The sequence below is a fragment of the Takifugu rubripes genome, chromosome 5 (assembly GCF_901000725.2).
Source record: "Takifugu rubripes chromosome 5, fTakRub1.2, whole genome shotgun sequence".
Classification (NCBI taxonomy): domain Eukaryota; kingdom Metazoa; phylum Chordata; class Actinopteri; order Tetraodontiformes; family Tetraodontidae; genus Takifugu; species Takifugu rubripes.
Window position 1 is genome coordinate 13,854,441 of NC_042289.1, and position 21,337 is coordinate 13,875,777.

The following is a 21,337-nucleotide window of genomic DNA, read 5'->3' on the forward strand; positions in this document are numbered from 1 at the left end:
CCCGGTCAAAAGCCTTTTCCTGGTCTAGCGAAATGAGACCAGTATCAACGTCCAATGATCTGGAGACTGTGAGGGTGAAGTTTTGATCACCCGCGCTGTTCGTTCACCAGACTCAGAGTAACCACGCAAACAACAGGAGTTCCCTGCAAGGGAGAGCTGAGCAGCAGTTCAAGCTTCCTCTGTCAACTCTGTTCGTCTGCTGCTCGCTCACCTCTTTTATTGGTGCAGAACAGAATGGGTGTCCAAACAGGATTTCATAACTCATTGTCTTCTGACGTCTTCTCCCATCTTAACAAACTTCTCTAATCTTGACCAACAGGATACATCTGGGTGCTGGGCTTGGTTGTAAGCAGCTTCAGCACCTTTACGAAACACTCTCATGTTCTTCTTTTCTTATCAACATTCCTCAAACACTCAAAATCTACATACAATAGTATTTAAAGATAATACTAATAACAACAATAACAATAATTCTTGTCACAATCCTCCACTGTGTCATCGACATCTGCCGCAAGCTGGACGAGGGCAAGTACCTGATCCTGAATAACCCCAACAAGGTGAGGCCCTGCCCGACCTGAGAAGCTGCCAGCAGGGGGCGCACTGGGAGCTAACGGCTTCATTCTGCGTCCTGCAGCAAGTGATCCGGGTGTACAGCCTGCCCGATGGGACCTTCAGTTCTGATGAAGAAGAGGAGGAGGAGGATGAAGACGAAGAGGAGGAGGAGGAGGAAGGTGAGAACGCTGAACATTTTAAATGGACAAAAATGACATTTTGAACGCGTCACAAAAGCGGAATGTTTTTCATTTCAGACGAGGACAATTGAAGGACTCAGTGACCAGCAGCCTTCATCATCATCGTCACCGGATTTTGCAGCATCAAACCGAGTTCAAACTCATCTGAGGTTTATTTTAATTCTGCAAACGTGAACCATCATCAAACTCCAGATGATTCCTTTCCACCTTGAATAAAACCTGAATTGGCCACCTGAGATTTTTAGTTTCAACTCTTATTTACTTTTTTTTTTTTTTATCTAAAAATCAACTGCAAACATTAAAATGATTCATTTTTCTTTAAACATAATATTTAGTATTTTTCCGACTGACTTTTATTAGTTTTTATTCACAAGATTCCAATATTTTCCAGCACGAACAGCTCAGGAGAATCCTGTCGTATCTGGTCGATCGCGATGATGCTCAACTGTTCTGGGAACCTTTAAAATCAAAGAAAAGGACGTTTAGATTGTGAAATTAATTTATTCATCGTATAACCGAGACATCAGGTAAGAGGACGGGAGGTCGTGGAGCTGGGCGACGCCTGAGGCGGCTCCTCGGAGAGTGAGGTGTCCACTGGTCCCCGTCCCAACCACCCTCCGACAGAACGGATCACCCCGGCGATCACTCGCACCACCAGCTCTTCCTCGTCCTCCAGCATCTTTACATCCACGTTGAAAGAGGCTCGGGTGACACCTCAGTCCGACCCAAGTGGAAAACTGGGTCTCCCGTTCCTGTCAAAGTACATCAAGAGGGCGGTTCTGAAGCAGATCAGTTCCTGTCCAGAGACGACCTCCTTGACCCAAGGGTGGCCCCTCCATGGAAACGGCCCAATTGTCTGGCAGAGACACTCCAAAGGCCCCAACATCTGCTCAGTCTTTGGTTCTCATGTTGCATGTTTCAGGTCAGCCGACGGCTCCTCACCTGCTCACTGGGGTCCCCCAAGGATCGGTACTGGGGCCGCTGCTCTTTGCCGAATACGCAAACTCGCTGGGCAAATCATGATTTATTTATTTTTTATATCACAGCTATGCAGACGACACCTAGCTGTACTTGTCGTTACCCCCGGGAGACCCTTCGGTCTCAGACAAAATCTCAACCACCTCCAGCCTTTGACCTTGCTAAAAGTGAGCTCCTGGTTTTCCTGGTCAACCGATCCATCCATTACAACACTGACATCAACAATGACACCTTGTCTCTTGCTCCTTCCAAGGATGTTGGAATCTTGGAGTCACGCTTGATGATCAGCTGACCTTTTCTGATCATGTAGCCTCATTCAACATCAGACAAATCTGGCCATGCCTAAGCCCACATGCACCCCAGCTGCTGCTACGACCATGGTGATCTCACACGCTGACGACTGCGTGGGACTTCTACCAGGAACATGTGGTGAAGCTGATTTGGTTGGTCTAGAATGTGGTGGTTCGTCTGGTCTTCAAGCAACCAAAGCGGGTCCACATCACCCCACCACTGATGGGGCTTCAATGTTTGTTCTGCTCCCTCCATCTCTACTGTTTACATCCCTCTTCTCTCACTCTCCACAGCTCTGCTGGTAGTTGAAACAGGTAGTTTAGGACTGTAAGCTGGTAGTTTATTCACGTTGGTCTCAGCTCCATGGTGGCTTCATTGTGTCCCTGACTGTACTGAGGACAGAAGGGTCTCTAAATGACAAACTATCAAACAAAAGATGGAATATTTCAGATTTATTTGGAAGATAGACAGACAGTAAAACCTTTCTCATATAGATTAATCACAATTCATAGATCTGAAGAAAAGTTACAAAGAGCTCAACGGCTCCTCACAACAGCAAAACGACTGGACTCACAGACGTGCAAGAAGCTCCAGGAAGGGTCTCAACACAGAAAGGAACAGTCAGGTGTGGACATCGGTAACAGGTAACAGGGACTAAATGTGATAAAGGCTCATCTGAATTCTGCTGCAGGAGGAGAATTATTCAGCTCCTCTTGCAGAACCTCAAATTAACAGAGAAAAGATTTAAGATATCTGGATGGTGATGATTGATGATTGATGCTAAAAACCTGCTTGGGGTTTGGGTCTCCTCAGTGGTTGGGATCTAAAAGGGATCTGGACTCCTCCTCAGAACGGCGGCCAGGATAAAATGGGGTGTCCAGGGCGGCCAGGTGTATCTTCATCCTCTCCTGACCTTCTTTCTGGCTCTCGTAGATCTTCTCCCATGACGTCATCTGTGAGCGCCACAGTGCAGCTCTGGCTGTAAAGAACTTCACCAGCTCGGACTTGCTGCCTTTGGCTAAACTGAGGCCGTCTTTGACGATGAAGAAAACATCGATGCCGACGAACAGAGCGTTGAGTGCAATGAAGCCGGCTCTGGCTGCCCTGGCGAATCCTGCAGCTCCTCGGGCCGCTGCCTGGCCGATATCTGGGATATCTAAGACCAATTTACCTGCTCCTCTAGCTCCCTGCATCACGAACCGACCAACACCTGTGATCAACTCTTCATAATTGAACATTCTAAAAGTAGAAACTGTATCAACAAGTTCCTTAAGTACATCAGCGGTTTTCTCAAGTGAATCCAGCTCTACGGCCACGTTGGCTATCGCTTCAGCAAATTCTTCTAGAGTCGTTCCCTTCATGCCGACTTTTTCCAGACACTCGTAAAGAACTCCTGCATCCTTCATGAAGTCCTCAAGCGTTTTGCTGGCTTTATTTTTTTCCCTCTTGTTTACACCCACCTCGGTGAGGGTGGTGACAATGCTGTTGACTCCACTGGTGACTCCGAGGCTGATCCCAGCTATGGTCAGACCCAGAGACAATCCTGCAGTTACAGGACTCAAAGCCAAGCCCACAATGCTCATCACACCACCAACTGCCCCCACTGAGCTGCCTGCTATGCTGGAGATCCTGGCCCCCTTGTGCATCCTATCCATCTGACCAGTGCTCTCATCCAGTTTATCTAGAAACTCCAACATCCTGTCTCTCCGCTCATCAAACTCCTGGAGGAAGGTCGACGACAGATCGTCCTGAAACATGAACGCAATTCTGAAGTTCTGGTTCAACCTGACGAAGAGAAAAGTAAAGTCAGCCAGGGTGAACGTGCACAGCTGTGAATGCGAACTGTGCTTTCACTTTGAATCGGTGTCTTTTTCTGTGCTTCTAAGCTGATTTCCTGTTGAGGTTTTACCTGATAGAATGTAGCTGTTTGATGTGAGTCAGCATCTCCTGGATGTGGTCTTCAGACAAATCCACCGGCAGCTCTACGTTGGTTTCTGTGCTCCTTGGTGGACGCCAATCACTGAAAGAGCTGTGACGCAGAAACACCATGAAGTTAGCATCATGCTAATGCTCTGAGACACACCGCATATGATCCATCTCTCCATCTGGGTTAGGAGATCTGTTTCAGACTCTGTGGTGCTTCAACTTTGACATTTTTATTTATTTATTTATTTTACCTTTTTTCCATCTTGTCACACATCAGCTGGCTGATGATCATGTATTTGTTCAGCTGGAAGCACAGCACTTCCAAGTTTTGCAGTTGAGGAACAAAGAAGTCGTCTGTGTCCAGCATGAACATCAACCGGAGAGGGCAGGTTTGCTGAGCGGCAGTGATGATGTCCTGAACCAAATCCAGGCTGATCCCAGGGGGAAGGTGCAGCATGTTGTTGTTCTCTCTGAAGATGTGAAGGGAGGTGAAGGCCAGCTTCTCCAAACCATCCAGGAAATCATTAAGTTCCATCAGGCCGTTGAGAGTGGCCTTCAGCACCTCTGCCAGCTCCTCCTCCAGCGCTGCAAACTTCTCCTTCTTGGCTCTTTCTTTGATGTCCAACATCATTTCTATCTCCATCCCCCTCCCCAGGATCCATCTGGAGATCCTGTTAGAGAAGCTTTTCACCGTGTTGATGTGTTTCAGCGTATTTGTGGCGTAGCGACCCAAGACGGCCTGAAGATTTTTTCTGGAAGACAAAAGCAGCATTTCTGAAGGCGACCCAGCAGTTGAGGTCGGTTCTACACAGCAAACAGTCAAACCTTCTCAGTGCATTCATCTCTACTCCAAATTTATTTAAAACATCACACGTGAATTCTTGATCAGCCTGCTTTAAAATCACACGATCAATCAGTAACGTTTATGTTGACTGACTCGGTTCAGCACCAGATCCTGAAAACTTCCTGTTTGAGACTCGTTTAATCCTGCTGAAGGCCCGTAACATCGCCTTCCGATCGGGGGATGCACAAACCTACAGCACAGCCAGAGCTAACCTGAAGCGGGGTATTAAGAAAGCCAAACACGACTACAAGCTGAAGGTAGAAGGGCACTTCTCCAACTCCAACCCCCGATCTATGTGGCAGGGCATTCAGGTCATCAGCAACTACAAGCCCATCAATGCCTCTCCCCCTCAACTGACATCTCCTTCCTCAATGAGCTAAACAACTTCTATGCTCGGTTTGAGAAGGACAATCAAGAACAAGCGAGCAAGGTAGAGCTGACTGTGGCCACCAACCCTTAACTTTCTCTACCACTGATGTCAGAGCGGGACTGAGCAGGATCAATCCACGCAAAGCTGCGGGCCCCGATGGCATCCCTGGACGCGTGCTCAGAACTTGTGCTGCGGAGTTAGCAGGGGTCCTGACGGACTTATTCAATCTATCCCTGGCTCATGCAGTTGTGCCGACCTGCTTCAAATCCACCTCCATCGTGCCAGTACCAAAACATTCCACCCCAGCTTGTGTCAATGACTATCGTCCAGTAGCACTCACTCCTATTAACACAAAGTGCTTAGAGCAGCTGGTCTTGGCACAACTCAAATCCTGTCTCCCCCCAACCCTGGACCCCCATCAGTTTGCCTATCGTAAGAACAGGAGCACAGAAGATGCAGTCTCCACAGCACTGCACTCTGTCCTCTCACACCTGGACAATAAAGACACATACGCCCGAATGCTGTTCATAGACTTCAGTTCAGCATTTAACACTGTCATCCCCTCCAAGCTGATAACCAAACTCAGGGATCTGGGCATCAGCATCTCCATCTGCAACTGGTTACTGGACTTTCTGACCAATAGACCACAACGTGTGCAGTTAGATCATCACTGCTCCCCTACCCTCACTGTAAACACCGGAGTACCACAAGGCTCTGTGATGAGCCCATTCCTCTACTCCCTGTTCACCCACGACTGCAGAGCTCTACATGGTTCCAACACCATCATCAAGTTCGCAGATGACACCACGGTGATTGGCCTCATCAAGGATAACGATAAGTCAGCTTACAGGGAGGAGGTGGACCGCTTAGCTACGTGGTGCCACAACAACAACCTGCTGCTCAACACCAATAAAACTAAAGAACTCGTCCTGGACTTCAGGAGGAAGACGGACCTCCACCCACCCATCCACATCAACGGAGCAGCGGTGGAGCGTGTGTCCAGCTTCAAATTCTTGGGGATCCACCTCTCACAGGACCTCACCTGGACGACTAACTGCTCCAGTTTGGTGAAGAAGGCTCACCAGCGTCTCTTCTTCCTGAGGACTCTGAAGAAACACCACCTCTCTTCAGACATCCTGGTGAACTTCTATCGCTGCACCATCGAGAGCATCCTTACCAGCTGTGTTATGGTCTGGTATGGGAACTGCTCTGCCTCAGACAGGAAGGCATTGCAGAAGGTGGTGAAGACCGCCCAGCGAATAGCTGGAGCTTCTCTTCCTTCCATCGAGGACATATACAGGAGGCGCTGTCACAGGAGGGCCAAGAAGGTCTCTAAAGACTCCTGTCACCCAGCGCATGGACTGTTCACCCTCATGCCCTCTGGGAGGCGCTACAGGAGCCTCCGGACAAAAACCAGCAGGTTCAGAAACAGCTTCTTCCCCACTGCTGTCTCCCTGCTGAACTCCGACCCCTCTCACTTTACCTCCCTTCAGGCACAATAACCCCGTCTGGACTGACTGATTGTACATTCACTCTATTTGCACTATTTACATCTGTTATTTGCACTATTTACATCTGTTATTTGCACTATTTACATCTGTTATTTGCACTATTTACATCCGGTTATTTGCACTGCTTTCCATACTTTGCACATTTTTACCATATTTTATCATTATTGTATAGTTAAAACATTCACATAGTTAAAAACTGCATAAATAACCTCTATTGATCCTGTAGGAAATTCAGCACCATAGTTACAGCCTGTTTATATATTTATCTTGGTTGCAATGACTTTTATATATCCTTTACATATCTGAACTCTGTAAATACAAACATATAGATTGATATCATAAACATATATCATTGTGTGTATATATTGTATATACCCATCACAGTTTTATTCGCTACTTAAGCACTTCTGGTTAGATGCTAACTGCATTTCGTTGCCTTGTACTTGTGACATGTGTAATGACAATAAAGTTGAATCTAATCTAATCTAATCTAATCTAATTTCAGTTTCATTTTGAGTCAAACCCGCAGCAACACACACTTGTACTTCGATCTTTGTGAGGACATTCATGGACATAATCATTAGCCAGGTCCCTACCCGAACCATAACCATCACATCTAAGCTGTGACCCCTGACCCCTGACCTCTACATGAACCCAGTCCTAACCTCAGCCTTAAAATGGGGTCCTAACGTTTGGGCCAACATAGCAGCATATGTCTCAAACACGAAGGAAATATCTAAAATAAAAGTTGTGCGATTGTCATGAACAGTCGCGTCTTGTTTGGTTTGAACGCCTTTTATAAAAGTTTGTTGTCTCGTTCATCTAATGACACTTCATCAATCTGTCATTGCGATAATAAAGCTGCAACAACAATCCAGGTGTTATACGTGCCTTCCTGGTTTTAGTCTTGTTACTGCTCCCTCTTTAACGGCTTCCTTTTAAAGGTATTCTGGTATAAATGCAGTTAAAACAAATGGGATTGAATCGGAATAAAATCGCTCCCCAACGTGCGCAAAAGCTTTTTCAAGTTCTTTGATTCGAAAAAAGAAACGCGGAGCAAATGAAAGTCAGCTTTGGTGGATTCACGGAAGCTTCTGCGAGGTTTGGTTGCGTTTTTAAAGAATCTTTCAGAGAGTTCTGTGTGAGCAGAGTTCACCTGGTGGACTCCATGTTCCTCCTCTGATGGCAGAAGATCCCCTGAAGACCTGACGATCAGATGGGATCAGTGGTCGATCCTAAACCGATCAGGTTTACCTGTCAGCCTGTTTACAAGGGACAGGCCTTTTTACTTTTACTTTCTCTTTCACTCTCTCGCGTGACGCCTCAGCTTCAACACAATTGACCTTCAGATGTTTTCCTCTTTTATTGCATCACGTGACTTTGAGAGCTTCTGCTGGGCGTTTGTCTTTTCCTTTTCTTCCTTTTTATAGTCTCCATCAGTGATGTTTTGTCCACTGACGGATCTCCAAACCGGATCTTTTAAACTTGCTCTTTAGCGCCCCCTCTGGCGACCCTCGGTCAGCACGTGTCTCCAGTGACTGCAGGTAAGAGACTAAAGTCACCCCCATTAGAAAGATTTCATCAGCCACATCTGGATCTGTAGCACCCGGATAAGATCTCTATGGTGAGAAAAGTTTTATTTTAGTTTAATAATCCAGGTTAAACTTTCATATTTGTCATTAGTTTTCGTTTTCAGTTGTGATGTGATGTTTAAACTCCTCCTTCTACAGCTGACTCTGACTGAAAAGCACCTCTCTGAACCTCCCACTACACCTGTAGGGCCTGCACTGCTTCACTGGTGGCCCCTGGGTGCAGCAGACCCACCAAATCCTTCTAACACTGTATTTTCACCCCCTCCTTCATCCACATTTACTGAAGCACCATAATAGGGCCAGGAGATTAGTGTCCCTCCCTGCTTTCCATAGCCATTTCCTCTCCAGCCCCCAGCTCATCCCTAACCACAAAAGATGCCTTTCCTCCCCTTACCAGTCCCTCTTTCCCCAAATCAAATCAATCTTTATTTGTATAGCGTCTTATACAATTAAAATTGTTTCAAGGCGCTTTCAAAAATCCCAGGGCCTGACCCCAACAAGCAACAGTGGCAGGACAAACTCCCCTTTAACAGGAAGAAACCTGGAGCAGGACCAGGCTCATGTAGGAGGAGAGGAGAGGAGAGGAGAGGAGAGGAGAGGAGAGGAGAGGAGAGGAGAGGAGAGGAGAGGAGAGGAGAGGAGAGGAGAGGAGAGGAGAGGAGAGGAGAGGAGAGGAGAGGAGAGGAGAGGAGAGGAGAGGAGAGGAGAGGAGAGGAGAGGAGAGGAGAGGAGAGGAGAGGAGAGGAGAGGGAGACGAGATTTTGATTTTGATTTTTACAAAATACTTTAATTCACAAATTTACACAGGGCCACAAAACGCCCTGTTTAGAAAACCCACAGAACAACAACAATAATAATAATAATAATAATAATAATAATAATAGTAATAATAATAACAATAATAATAGTAATCATAATAACAATAACAATAGTTATAATAATAATGATACCACCAACCACAATAAAAATAGATAAATAAATATTAAGAAATCAACAATACAATACAATTTATCCCACCAGGGGGTGTGCAAAGTGCAAAAGATCCTCTGTCACAGTGCATAAAACATTTCTGTGACACCATATGTCCTGGAATTTGCCGAGGTCGTTCATCATTTTATAAAACCCAAACTCCAACGTCAGCCTGCACCGGACATTACAGCGCCATACAGAGGCGGCCTCACTATCCCCAGTTTTTGAAATTTTGTTCTTCCTGGAGACGTAAATTGCCATTTTTGCCTCACCACAGATAAAATTCAGGAGTTGCCACTTGTTGCGAGCGGCTTTTGAGTTGTAACCTCCGCCAAAAATAAAAGTTCTAATAGAAAAGGTTTCCTTAAAACCATTAAAAACACCCTTCATGACATTAAAAAGTACAGTGAGCCTCTCACACTCACTGTACGCGTGGAACACAGTCTCTCGCCCGGAACAAAACGGGCACTGGTCCGACACAGCAGCGTTCATTCTGGAGAGGAGAGCATTCAAGGCGACAGCCCCATGTAGGATCCTCCACTGGAGGTCCCCGGTCCTTTTCTTCAGGGGCGGCTTGTAAAGGACCCTCCAGCAGGGGCGGGCTCCATCCCCTCCCAGTCGATCTGCCCACACGCTGGTGCTCCTGTTCGACAGTCCTCTCCTGTTTAGTACCCTCACACAGTCGTTGTATAGGGTCTTCTTATCGACTGCTACCAGGGAGAAGGTCTTTGCTGGTCTGAGGAGAGGACCGTCTAGATTCCCGAGGTGGGCAGCTAGCCTGATCTCCGGGAAGGGGTCCTCGCTGTCGGGTTCGGTCCCCTGGCCGTAGTCCTCAAGAATACGCCTCTCTCTCGTGCTGAGTCTGTTCCTCCATAGCCGAAGCACCCCCTCAGCTGCCTGGGTAGAGCGGATGCCTAACAGGGAACCCACTGCCTCCGCGCCCATTAGGTCTGGCCCTGCACTACGTGCTGGAGGAGTAGGGTCCGGGTCCGCCACAGTGCAGCCGTCAGCCTCGGCGGGGCTTCGGCCGAGACATCCAGCCTGGCTCCGTGCACCGTGGGTTCCCTTAGCAGCCAATACAGAGATTCAGAGCTGGTTCTTTTCTCAACTTTAAAAAGGGCCCATGCCTTAACAACACTCTGATAAAATGGAGGTAGCCCATTTAACTTTGCAAATTTAAAGTCAGTTAAAAACAGAGCATCATCCAGCCCCAAGTTACTCACCCGTCTGAAGACACATCTGGCCACATCTCTCCACATTAGGTCCGCTGGCCCTGTTAAAACCCTCTGTACAAACTGTATTCTAAAAGCGGCGGTCCTGCTGGCCAGGTGGATGAGGCCCTGTCCTCCCTCCTCTCTGGGCAAGTACAACACCCCCTGCTGGACCCAATGCATGCCATCCCAAAAGAAGGCCAGAACTCTTGTTTGCAGTTGTGCTAGTAGCCCCGAGGGTGGCTCCATGCAACTGAGCCGGTGCCAGAGCACAGAGGCCACCAGGTTATTGAGGACAAGAGTTCTGCCTCTGTACGACATGCGGGGGAGGAGCCATTTCCATTTTTGAATTTTTCCGTCTGCCTTTTCCAACGTGTCGAGCCAATTTTTCTTTTCAGTTTCTTCATCTCCAATAAAAACACCGAGGTACTTTAGGCCGTCCCTCCGCCAGGCGAGGTCCTGGGGAAGGACCGGCAGACCATTTGTCCACCTGCCAACGGCCAGGGCCTCACTCTTCTGCCAGTTGACCCTGGCCGCGGACAGGCGGTTGAATAAAACTCTTTAGACTTTAGATAAAACATCTACGTCCCTCTGGCTGCGCACCATTACTATTAGATCATCTGCGTAGGCAGATAAAACAATTTTTCTGTAAAAGGACGGTAAAAACAGGCCATCCACGTTTGCACGGATCCTAGAGAGAAGGGGTTCGAGGGAGAGAGCGTAGAGCATTCCAGAGAGGGCACAGCCCTGCCGGACGCCTCTACGCACTCTGAAGGGAGCACACAGGCTGCCATTGAACTTCAGCATACTCGTAATGTCACAGTACAGGACGCGGATCATCGCTATAAAGCCAGGGCTGAACTTGAACCTCTCCATCACCTTCCAGAGGAACTGGTGTTCAACCCGGTCAAAAGCCTTTTCCTGGTCTAGCGAAATGAGACCAGTATCAACGTCCAGTGATCTGGAGACTGTGAGGGTGAAGTTTTGATCACCCGCGCTGTTCGTTCACCAGACTCAGAGTAACCACGCAAACAACAGGAGTTCCCTGCAAGGGAGAGCTGAGCAGCAGTTCAAGCTTCCTCTGTCAACTCTGTTCGTCTGCTGCTCGCTCACCTCTTTTATTGGTGCAAACAGAATGGGTGTCCCAACAGGATTTCATAACTCATTGTCTTCTGACATCTTTACAAACTTCTCTAATCCTGACCAACAGGATACATCTGGGTGCTGAGCTTGGTTGTCAGCAGCTTCAGCACCTTTACGAAACACCCTCATGTTCTTCTTTTCTTATCAACATTCGTCAAACACTCAAAATCTACATACAATAGCATTTAAAGATAATACTAATAACAACAATAACAATAATTCTTGTCACATTTCCCTCCTGTTTATCGTTAAATGCGTCTAGATTTTCATCATCAGTATCACATCTTTACATTTTCATGAAATTTCAATGCATTACGTCATTTTCCTAGAAACAGCTGTTCAACATGTGTACGGCTGTGTTTTAACAAATAGCACATTGTGAACAAATTTTTTTTTGAGTATGTATGAAATCCTATAGTGTAATAATGTTCATTAACCATCTGTACCATCCCTCCTGTTGAGACATGGCATGGCCCATGGCTCACTAATGCTGCCCATTTATGCATATTCCGGGGAAGGATTGGCTTGTTTCCTATGGTTAACAGTCCTTTATCATCCAGTTTGGCTCCTCGCTTCTTCCACGTGGCCTTTTCCTTTTCTGGAGCACTTTGTTGCATTTCTTTTAGAATATCATTATCTGCAGGTTCTAGGCTAAATGATTCTTCCTCATCATTATCAAGAAGTGTGTTGTTATTTGCTGCAGCCTTTGCGGCTCTGTCAGCAAAGGCATTGCCTTGTGAGACTGCGTCTGTGTTGTTAGTGTGTGCAGTGCATTTACATACAGCTATTTTACGTGGCTGCTGTACTGCTGCCAATAACTTTTTTAACAGTTCTGCATGCATGACCGGTTTGCCTGTCGACGTTTTCATCCCTCTCAAATTCCATTGTTGAGCAAACACAAACAACGTGGAAAATGCATATTGATAGACAGACAGTAAAACCTTTCTCATATAGATTAATCACAATTCATAGATCTGAAGAAAAGTTACAAAGAGCTCAACGGCTCCTCACAACAGCAAAACGACTGGACTCACAGACGTGCAAGAAGCTCCAGGAAGGGTCTCAACACAGAAAGGAACAGTCAGGTGTGGACATCGGTAACAGGTAACAGGGACTAAATGTGATAAAGGCTCATCTGAATTCTGCTGCAGGAGGAGAATTATTCAGCTCCTCTTGCAGAACCTCAAATTAACAGAGAAAAGATTTAAGATATCTGGATGGTGATGATTGATGATTGATGCTAAAAACCTGCTTGGGGTTTGGGTCTCCTCAGTGGTTGGGATCTAAAAGGGATCTGGACTCCTCCTCAGAACGGCGGCCAGGATAAAATGGGGTGTCCAGGGCGGCCAGGTGTATCTTCATCCTCTCCTGACCTTCTTTCTGGCTCTCGTAGATCTTCTCCCATGACGTCATCTGTGAGCGCCACAGTGCAGCTCTGGCTGTAAAGAACTTCACCAGCTCGGACTTGCTGCCTTTGGCTAAACTGAGGCCGTCTTTGACGATGAAGAAAACATCGATGCCGACGAACAGAGCGTTGAGTGCAATGAAGCCGGCTCTGGCTGCCCTGGCGAATCCTGCAGCTCCTCGGGCCGCTGCCTGGCCGATATCTGGGATATCTAAGACCAATTTACCTGCTCCTCTAGCTCCCTGCATCACGAACCGACCAACACCTGTGATCAACTCTTCATAATTGAACATTCTAAAAGTAGAAACTGTATCAACAAGTTCCTTAAGTACATCAGCGGTTTTCTCAAGTGAATCCAGCTCTACGGCCACGTTGGCTATCGCTTCAGCAAATTCTTCTAGAGTCGTTCCCTTCATGCCGACTTTTTCCAGACACTCGTAAAGAACTCCTGCATCCTTCATGAAGTCCTCAAGCGTTTTGCTGGCTTTATTTTTTTCCCTCTTGTTTACACCCACCTCGGTGAGGGTGGTGACAATGCTGTTGACTCCACTGGTGACTCCGAGGCTGATCCCAGCTATGGTCAGACCCAGAGACAATCCTGCAGTTACAGGACTCAAAGCCAAGCCCACAATGCTCATCACACCACCAACTGCCCCCACTGAGCTGCCTGCTATGCTGGAGATCCTGGCCCCCTTGTGCATCCTATCCATCTGACCAGTGCTCTCATCCAGTTTATCTAGAAACTCCAACATCCTGTCTCTCCGCTCATCAAACTCCTGGAGGAAGGTCGACGACAGATCGTCCTGAAACATGAACGCAATTCTGAAGTTCTGGTTCAACCTGACGAAGAGAAAAGTAAAGTCAGCCAGGGTGAACGTGCACAGCTGTGAATGCGAACTGTGCTTTCACTTTGAATCGGTGTCTTTTTCTGTGCTTCTAAGCTGATTTCCTGTTGAGGTTTTACCTGATAGAATGTAGCTGTTTGATGTGAGTCAGCATCTCCTGGATGTGGTCTTCAGACAAATCCACCGGCAGCTCTACGTTGGTTTCTGTGCTCCTTGGTGGACGCCAATCACTGAAAGAGCTGTGACGCAGAAACACCATGAAGTTAGCATCATGCTAATGCTCTGAGACACACCGCATATGATCCATCTCTCCATCTGGGTTAGGAGATCTGTTTCAGACTCTGTGGTGCTTCAACTTTGACATTTTTATTTATTTATTTATTTTACCTTTTTTCCATCTTGTCACACATCAGCTGGCTGATGATCATGTATTTGTTCAGCTGGAAGCACAGCACTTCCAAGTTTTGCAGTTGAGGAACAAAGAAGTCGTCTGTGTCCAGCATGAACATCAACCGGAGAGGGCAGGTTTGCTGAGCGGCAGTGATGATGTCCTGAACCAAATCCAGGCTGATCCCAGGGGGAAGGTGCAGCATGTTGTTGTTCTCTCTGAAGATGTGAAGGGAGGTGAAGGCCAGCTTCTCCAAACCATCCAGGAAATCATTAAGTTCCATCAGGCCGTTGAGAGTGGCCTTCAGCACCTCTGCCAGCTCCTCCTCCAGCGCTGCAAACTTCTCCTTCTTGGCTCTTTCTTTGATGTCCAACATCATTTCTATCTCCATCCCCCTCCCCAGGATCCATCTGGAGATCCTGTTAGAGAAGCTTTTCACCGTGTTGATGTGTTTCAGCGTATTTGTGGCGTAGCGACCCAAGACGGCCTGAAGATTTTTTCTGGAAGACAAAAGCAGCATTTCTGAAGGCGACCCAGCAGTTGAGGTCGGTTCTACACAGCAAACAGTCAAACCTTCTCAGTGCATTCATCTCTACTCCAAATTTATTTAAAACATCACACGTGAATTCTTGATCAGCCTGCTTTAAAATCACACGATCAATCAGTAACGTTTATGTTGACTGACTCGGTTCAGCACCAGATCCTGAAAACTTCCTGTTTGAGACTCGTTTAATCCTGCTGAAGGCCCGTAACATCGCCTTCCGATCGGGGGATGCACAAACCTACAGCACAGCCAGAGCTAACCTGAAGCGGGGTATTAAGAAAGCCAAACACGACTACAAGCTGAAGGTAGAAGGGCACTTCTCCAACTCCAACCCCCGATCTATGTGGCAGGGCATTCAGGTCATCAGCAACTACAAGCCCATCAATGCCTCTCCCCCTCAACTGACATCTCCTTCCTCAATGAGCTAAACAACTTCTATGCTCGGTTTGAGAAGGACAATCAAGAACAAGCGAGCAAGGTAGAGCTGACTGTGGCCACCAACCCTTAACTTTCTCTACCACTGATGTCAGAGCGGGACTGAGCAGGATCAATCCACGCAAAGCTGCGGGCCCCGATGGCATCCCTGGACGCGTGCTCAGAACTTGTGCTGCGGAGTTAGCAGGGGTCCTGACGGACTTATTCAATCTATCCCTGGCTCATGCAGTTGTGCCGACCTGCTTCAAATCCACCTCCATCGTGCCAGTACCAAAACATTCCACCCCAGCTTGTGTCAATGACTATCGTCCAGTAGCACTCACTCCTATTAACACAAAGTGCTTAGAGCAGCTGGTCTTGGCACAACTCAAATCCTGTCTCCCCCCAACCCTGGACCCCCATCAGTTTGCCTATCGTAAGAACAGGAGCACAGAAGATGCAGTCTCCACAGCACTGCACTCTGTCCTCTCACACCTGGACAATAAAGACACATACGCCCGAATGCTGTTCATAGACTTCAGTTCAGCATTTAACACTGTCATCCCCTCCAAGCTGATAACCAAACTCAGGGATCTGGGCATCAGCATCTCCATCTGCAACTGGTTACTGGACTTTCTGACCAATAGACCACAACGTGTGCAGTTAGATCATCACTGCTCCCCTACCCTCACTGTAAACACCGGAGTACCACAAGGCTCTGTGATGAGCCCATTCCTCTACTCCCTGTTCACCCACGACTGCAGAGCTCTACATGGTTCCAACACCATCATCAAGTTCGCAGATGACACCACGGTGATTGGCCTCATCAAGGATAACGATAAGTCAGCTTACAGGGAGGAGGTGGACCGCTTAGCTACGTGGTGCCACAACAACAACCTGCTGCTCAACACCAATAAAACTAAAGAACTCGTCCTGGACTTCAGGAGGAAGACGGACCTCCACCCACCCATCCACATCAACGGAGCAGCGGTGGAGCGTGTGTCCAGCTTCAAATTCTTGGGGATCCACCTCTCACAGGACCTCACCTGGACGACTAACTGCTCCAGTTTGGTGAAGAAGGCTCACCAGCGTCTCTTCTTCCTGAGGACTCTGAAGAAACACCACCTCTCTTCAGACATCCTGGTGAACTTCTATCGCTGCACCATCGAGAGCATCCTTACCAGCTGTGTTATGGTCTGGTATGGGAACTGCTCTGCCTCAGACAGGAAGGCATTGCAGAAGGTGGTGAAGACCGCCCAGCGAATAGCTGGAGCTTCTCTTCCTTCCATCGAGGACATATACAGGAGGCGCTGTCACAGGAGGGCCAAGAAGGTCTCTAAAGACTCCTGTCACCCAGCGCATGGACTGTTCACCCTCATGCCCTCTGGGAGGCGCTACAGGAGCCTCCGGACAAAAACCAGCAGGTTCAGAAACAGCTTCTTCCCCACTGCTGTCTCCCTGCTGAACTCCGACCCCTCTCACTTTACCTCCCTTCAGGCACAATAACCCCGTCTGGACTGACTGATTGTACATTCACTCTATTTGCACTATTTACATCTGTTATTTGCACTATTTACATCTGTTATTTGCACTATTTACATCTGTTATTTGCACTATTTACATCCGGTTATTTGCACTGCTTTCCATACTTTGCACATTTTTACCATATTTTATCATTATTGTATAGTTAAAACATTCACATAGTTAAAAACTGCATAAATAACCTCTATTGATCCTGTAGGAAATTCAGCACCATAGTTACAGCCTGTTTATATATTTATCTTGGTTGCAATGACTTTTATATATCCTTTACATATCTGAACTCTGTAAATACAAACATATAGATTGATATCATAAACATATATCATTGTGTGTATATATTGTATATACCCATCACAGTTTTATTCGCTACTTAAGCACTTCTGGTTAGATGCTAACTGCATTTCGTTGCCTTGTACTTGTGACATGTGTAATGACAATAAAGTTGAATCTAATCTAATCTAATCTAATCTAATTTCAGTTTCATTTTGAGTCAAACCCGCAGCAACACACACTTGTACTTCGATCTTTGTGAGGACATTCATGGACATAATCATTAGCCAGGTCCCTACCCGAACCATAACCATCACATCTAAGCTGTGACCCCTGACCCCTGACCTCTACATGAACCCAGTCCTAACCTCAGCCTTAAAATGGGGTCCTAACGTTTGGGCCAACATAGCAGCATATGTCTCAAACACGAAGGAAATATCTAAAATAAAAGTTGTGCGATTGTCATGAACAGTCGCGTCTTGTTTGGTTTGAACGCCTTTTATAAAAGTTTGTTGTCTCGTTCATCTAATGACACTTCATCAATCTGTCATTGCGATAATAAAGCTGCAACAACAATCCAGGTGTTATACGTGCCTTCCTGGTTTTAGTCTTGTTACTGCTCCCTCTTTAACGGCTTCCTTTTAAAGGTATTCTGGTATAAATGCAGTTAAAACAAATGGGATTGAATCGGAATAAAATCGCTCCCCAACGTGCGCAAAAGCTTTTTCAAGTTCTTTGATTCGAAAAAAGAAACGCGGAGCAAATGAAAGTCAGCTTTGGTGGATTCACGGAAGCTTCTGCGAGGTTTGGTTGCGTTTTTAAAGAATCTTTCAGAGAGTTCTGTGTGAGCAGAGTTCACCTGGTGGACTCCATGTTCCTCCTCTGATGGCAGAAGATCCCCTGAAGACCTGACGATCAGATGGGATCAGTGGTCGATCCTAAACCGATCAGGTTTACCTGTCAGCCTGTTTACAAGGGACAGGCCTTTTTACTTTTACTTTCTCTTTCACTCTCTCGCGTGACGCCTCAGCTTCAACACAATTGACCTTCAGATGTTTTCCTCTTTTATTGCATCACGTGACTTTGAGAGCTTCTGCTGGGCGTTTGTCTTTTCCTTTTCTTCCTTTTTATAGTCTCCATCAGTGATGTTTTGTCCACTGACGGATCTCCAAACCGGATCTTTTAAACTTGCTCTTTAGCGCCCCCTCTGGCGACCCTCGGTCAGCACGTGTCTCCAGTGACTGCAGGTAAGAGACTAAAGTCACCCCCATTAGAAAGATTTCATCAGCCACATCTGGATCTGTAGCACCCGGATAAGATCTCTATGGTGAGAAAAGTTTTATTTTAGTTTAATAATCCAGGTTAAACTTTCATATTTGTCATTAGTTTTCGTTTTCAGTTGTGATGTGATGTTTAAACTCCTCCTTCTACAGCTGACTCTGACTGAAAAGCACCTCTCTGAACCTCCCACTACACCTGTAGGGCCTGCACTGCTTCACTGGTGGCCCCTGGGTGCAGCAGACCCACCAAATCCTTCTAACACTGTATTTTCACCCCCTCCTTCATCCACATTTACTGAAGCACCATAATAGGGCCAGGAGATTAGTGTCCCTCCCTGCTTTCCATAGCCATTTCCTCTCCAGCCCCCAGCTCATCCCTAACCACAAAAGATGCCTTTCCTCCCCTTACCAGTCCCTCTTTCCCCAAATCAAATCAATCTTTATTTGTATAGCGTCTTATACAATTAAAATTGTTTCAAGGCGCTTTCAAAAATCCCAGGGCCTGACCCCAACAAGCAACAGTGGCAGGACAAACTCCCCTTTAACAGGAAGAAACCTGGAGCAGGACCAGGCTCATGTAGGAGGAGAGGAGAGGAGAGGAGAGGAGAGGAGAGGAGAGGAGAGGAGAGGAGAGGAGAGGAGAGGAGAGGAGGAGAGGAGAGGAGAGGAGAGGAGAGGAGAGGAGAGGAGAGGAGAGGAGAGGAGAGGAGAGGAGAGGAGAGGAGAGGAGAGGAGAGGAGAGGAGAGGAGAGGAGAGGGAGACGAGATTTTGATTTTGATTTTTACAAAATACTTTAATTCACAAATTTACACAGGGCCACAAAACGCCCTGTTTAGAAAACCCACAGAACAACAACAATAATAATAATAATAATAATAATAATAATAGTAATAATAATAACAATAATAATAGTAATCATAATAACAATAACAATAGTTATAATAATAATGATACCACCAACCACAATAAAAATAGATAAATAAATATTAAGAAATCAACAATACAATACAATTTATCCCACCAGGGGGTGTGCAAAGTGCAAAAGATCCTCTGTCACAGTGCATAAAACATTTCTGTGACACCATATGTCCTGGAATTTGCCGAGGTCGTTCATCATTTTATAAAACCCAAACTCCAACGTCAGCCTGCACCGGACATTACAGCGCCATACAGAGGCGGCCTCACTATCCCCAGTTTTTGAAATTTTGTTCTTCCTGGAGACGTAAATTGCCATTTTTGCCTCACCACAGATAAAATTCAGGAGTTGCCACTTGTTGCGAGCGGCTTTTGAGTTGTAACCTCCGCCAAAAATAAAAGTTCTAATAGAAAAGGTTTCCTTAAAACCATTAAAAACACCCTTCATGACATTAAAAAGTACAGTGAGCCTCTCACACTCACTGTACGCGTGGAACACAGTCTCTCGCCCGGAACAAAACGGGCACTGGTCCGACACAGCAGCGTTCATTCTGGAGAGGAGAGCATTCAAGGCGACAGCCCCATGTAGGATCCTCCACTGGAGGTCCCCGGTCCTTTTCTTCAGGGGCGGCTTGTAAAGGACCCTCCAGCAGGGGCGGGCTCCATCCCCTCCCAGTCGATCTGCCCACACGCTGGTGCTCCTGTTCGACAGTCCTCTCCTGTTTAGTACCCTCACACAGTCGTTGTATAGGGTCTTCTTATCGACTGCTACCAGGGAGAAGGTCTTTGCTGGTCTGAGGAGAGGACCGTCTAGATTCCCGAGGTGGGCAGCTAGCCTGATCTCCGGGAAGGGGTCCTCGCTGTCGGGTTCGGTCCCCTGGCCGTAGTCCTCAAGAATACGCCTCTCTCTCGTGCTGAGTCTGTTCCTCCATAGCCGAAGCACCCCCTCAGCTGCCTGGGTAGAGCGGATGCCTAACAGGGAACCCACTGCCTCCGCGCCCATTAGGTCTGGCCCTGCACTACGTGCTGGAGGAGTAGGGTCCGGGTCCGCCACAGTGCAGCCGTCAGCCTCGGCGGGGCTTCGGCCGAGACATCCAGCCTGGCTCCGTGCACCGTGGGTTCCCTTAGCAGCCAATACAGAGATTCAGAGCTGGTTCTTTTCTCAACTTTAAAAAGGGCCCATGCCTTAACAACACTCTGATAAAATGGAGGTAGCCCATTTAACTTTGCAAATTTAAAGTCAGTTAAAAACAGAGCATCATCCAGCCCCAAGTTACTCACCCGTCTGAAGACACATCTGGCCACATCTCTCCACATTAGGTCCGCTGGCCCTGTTAAAACCCTCTGTACAAACTGTATTCTAAAAGCGGCGGTCCTGCTGGCCAGGTGGATGAGGCCCTGTCCTCCCTCCTCTCTGGGCAAGTACAACACCCCCTGCTGGACCCAATGCATGCCATCCCAAAAGAAGGCCAGAACTCTTGTTTGCAGTTGTGCTAGTAGCCCCGAGGGTGGCTCCATGCAACTGAGCCGGTGCCAGAGCACAGAGGCCACCAGGTTATTGAGGACAAGAGTTCTGCCTCTGTACGACATGCGGGGGAGGAGCCATTTCCATTTTTGAATTTTTCCGTCTGCCTTTTCCAACGTGTCGAGCCAATTTTTCTTTTCAGTTTCTTCATCTCCAATAAAAACACCGAGGTACTTTAGGCCGTCCCTCCGCCAGGCGAGGTCCTGGGGAAGGACCGGCAGACCATTTGTCCACCTGCCAACGGCCAGGGCCTCACTCTTCTGCCAGTTGACCCTGGCCGCGGACAGGCGGTTGAATAAAACTCTTTAGACTTTAGATAAAACATCTACGTCCCTCTGGCTGCGCACCATTACTATTAGATCATCTGCGTAGGCAGATAAAACAATTTTTCTGTAAAAGGACGGTAAAAACAGGCCATCCACGTTTGCACGGATCCTAGAGAGAAGGGGTTCGAGGGAGAGAGCGTAGAGCATTCCAGAGAGGGCACAGCCCTGCCGGACGCCTCTACGCACTCTGAAGGGAGCACACAGGCTGCCATTGAACTTCAGCATACTCGTAATGTCACAGTACAGGACGCGGATCATCGCTATAAAGCCAGGGCTGAACTTGAACCTCTCCATC

At 47.2% G+C, this 21,337-nt stretch overlaps 2 protein-coding genes and 1 long non-coding RNA gene across 3 annotated transcripts; 1 reads left to right on the forward strand and 2 right to left on the reverse strand.

Annotated features, from left to right (window-relative positions):
• Positions 1 to 485: 485 nt before the first annotated feature.
• Positions 486 to 988, forward strand: LOC115249797 (uncharacterized). The gene is made up of 3 exons (XR_003888430.1): positions 486 to 557; positions 635 to 731; positions 810 to 988. It is a non-coding gene; the product is annotated as an uncharacterized lncRNA (long non-coding RNA).
• A 1,328-nt stretch (positions 989 to 2,316) lies between these two features.
• LOC115249795 (uncharacterized) lies at positions 2,317 to 18,190 on the reverse strand. Its single transcript, XM_029835932.1, has 5 exons — positions 17,855 to 18,190; positions 14,225 to 14,725; positions 13,957 to 14,076; positions 12,529 to 13,832; positions 2,317 to 2,502 (listed from the first exon to the last, which is right to left on the reverse strand). Exons 1-4 carry the CDS (start codon positions 17,866 to 17,868, stop codon positions 12,857 to 12,859), a joined length of 1,611 nt encoding a protein of 536 aa, XP_029691792.1. The 5' UTR covers positions 17,869 to 18,190; the 3' UTR covers positions 2,317 to 2,502; positions 12,529 to 12,856.
• On the reverse strand, positions 2,459 to 8,163 carry LOC105419797 (uncharacterized). The gene is made up of 4 exons (XM_029835931.1): positions 7,829 to 8,163; positions 4,199 to 4,699; positions 3,931 to 4,050; positions 2,459 to 3,806 (listed from the first exon to the last, which is right to left on the reverse strand). Exons 1-4 carry the CDS (start codon positions 7,840 to 7,842, stop codon positions 2,831 to 2,833), a joined length of 1,611 nt encoding a protein of 536 aa, XP_029691791.1. The 5' UTR covers positions 7,843 to 8,163; the 3' UTR covers positions 2,459 to 2,830.
• Positions 18,191 to 21,337: the final 3,147 nt, after the last annotated feature.

Coding starts and splice junctions, on each gene's coding strand:
- LOC105419797 (XM_029835931.1), bottom strand. Junction 4,051..4,198: donor TGTGACAAGATGGAAAAAAG/GTAAAATAAATA, acceptor TCTGCGTCACAG/CTCTTTCAGTGATTGGCGTC. Junction 3,807..3,930: donor AAACAGCTACATTCTATCAG/GTAAAACCTCAA, acceptor TCTCTTCGTCAG/GTTGAACCAGAACTTCAGAA.
- LOC115249795 (XM_029835932.1), bottom strand. Junction 14,077..14,224: donor TGTGACAAGATGGAAAAAAG/GTAAAATAAATA, acceptor TCTGCGTCACAG/CTCTTTCAGTGATTGGCGTC. Junction 13,833..13,956: donor AAACAGCTACATTCTATCAG/GTAAAACCTCAA, acceptor TCTCTTCGTCAG/GTTGAACCAGAACTTCAGAA.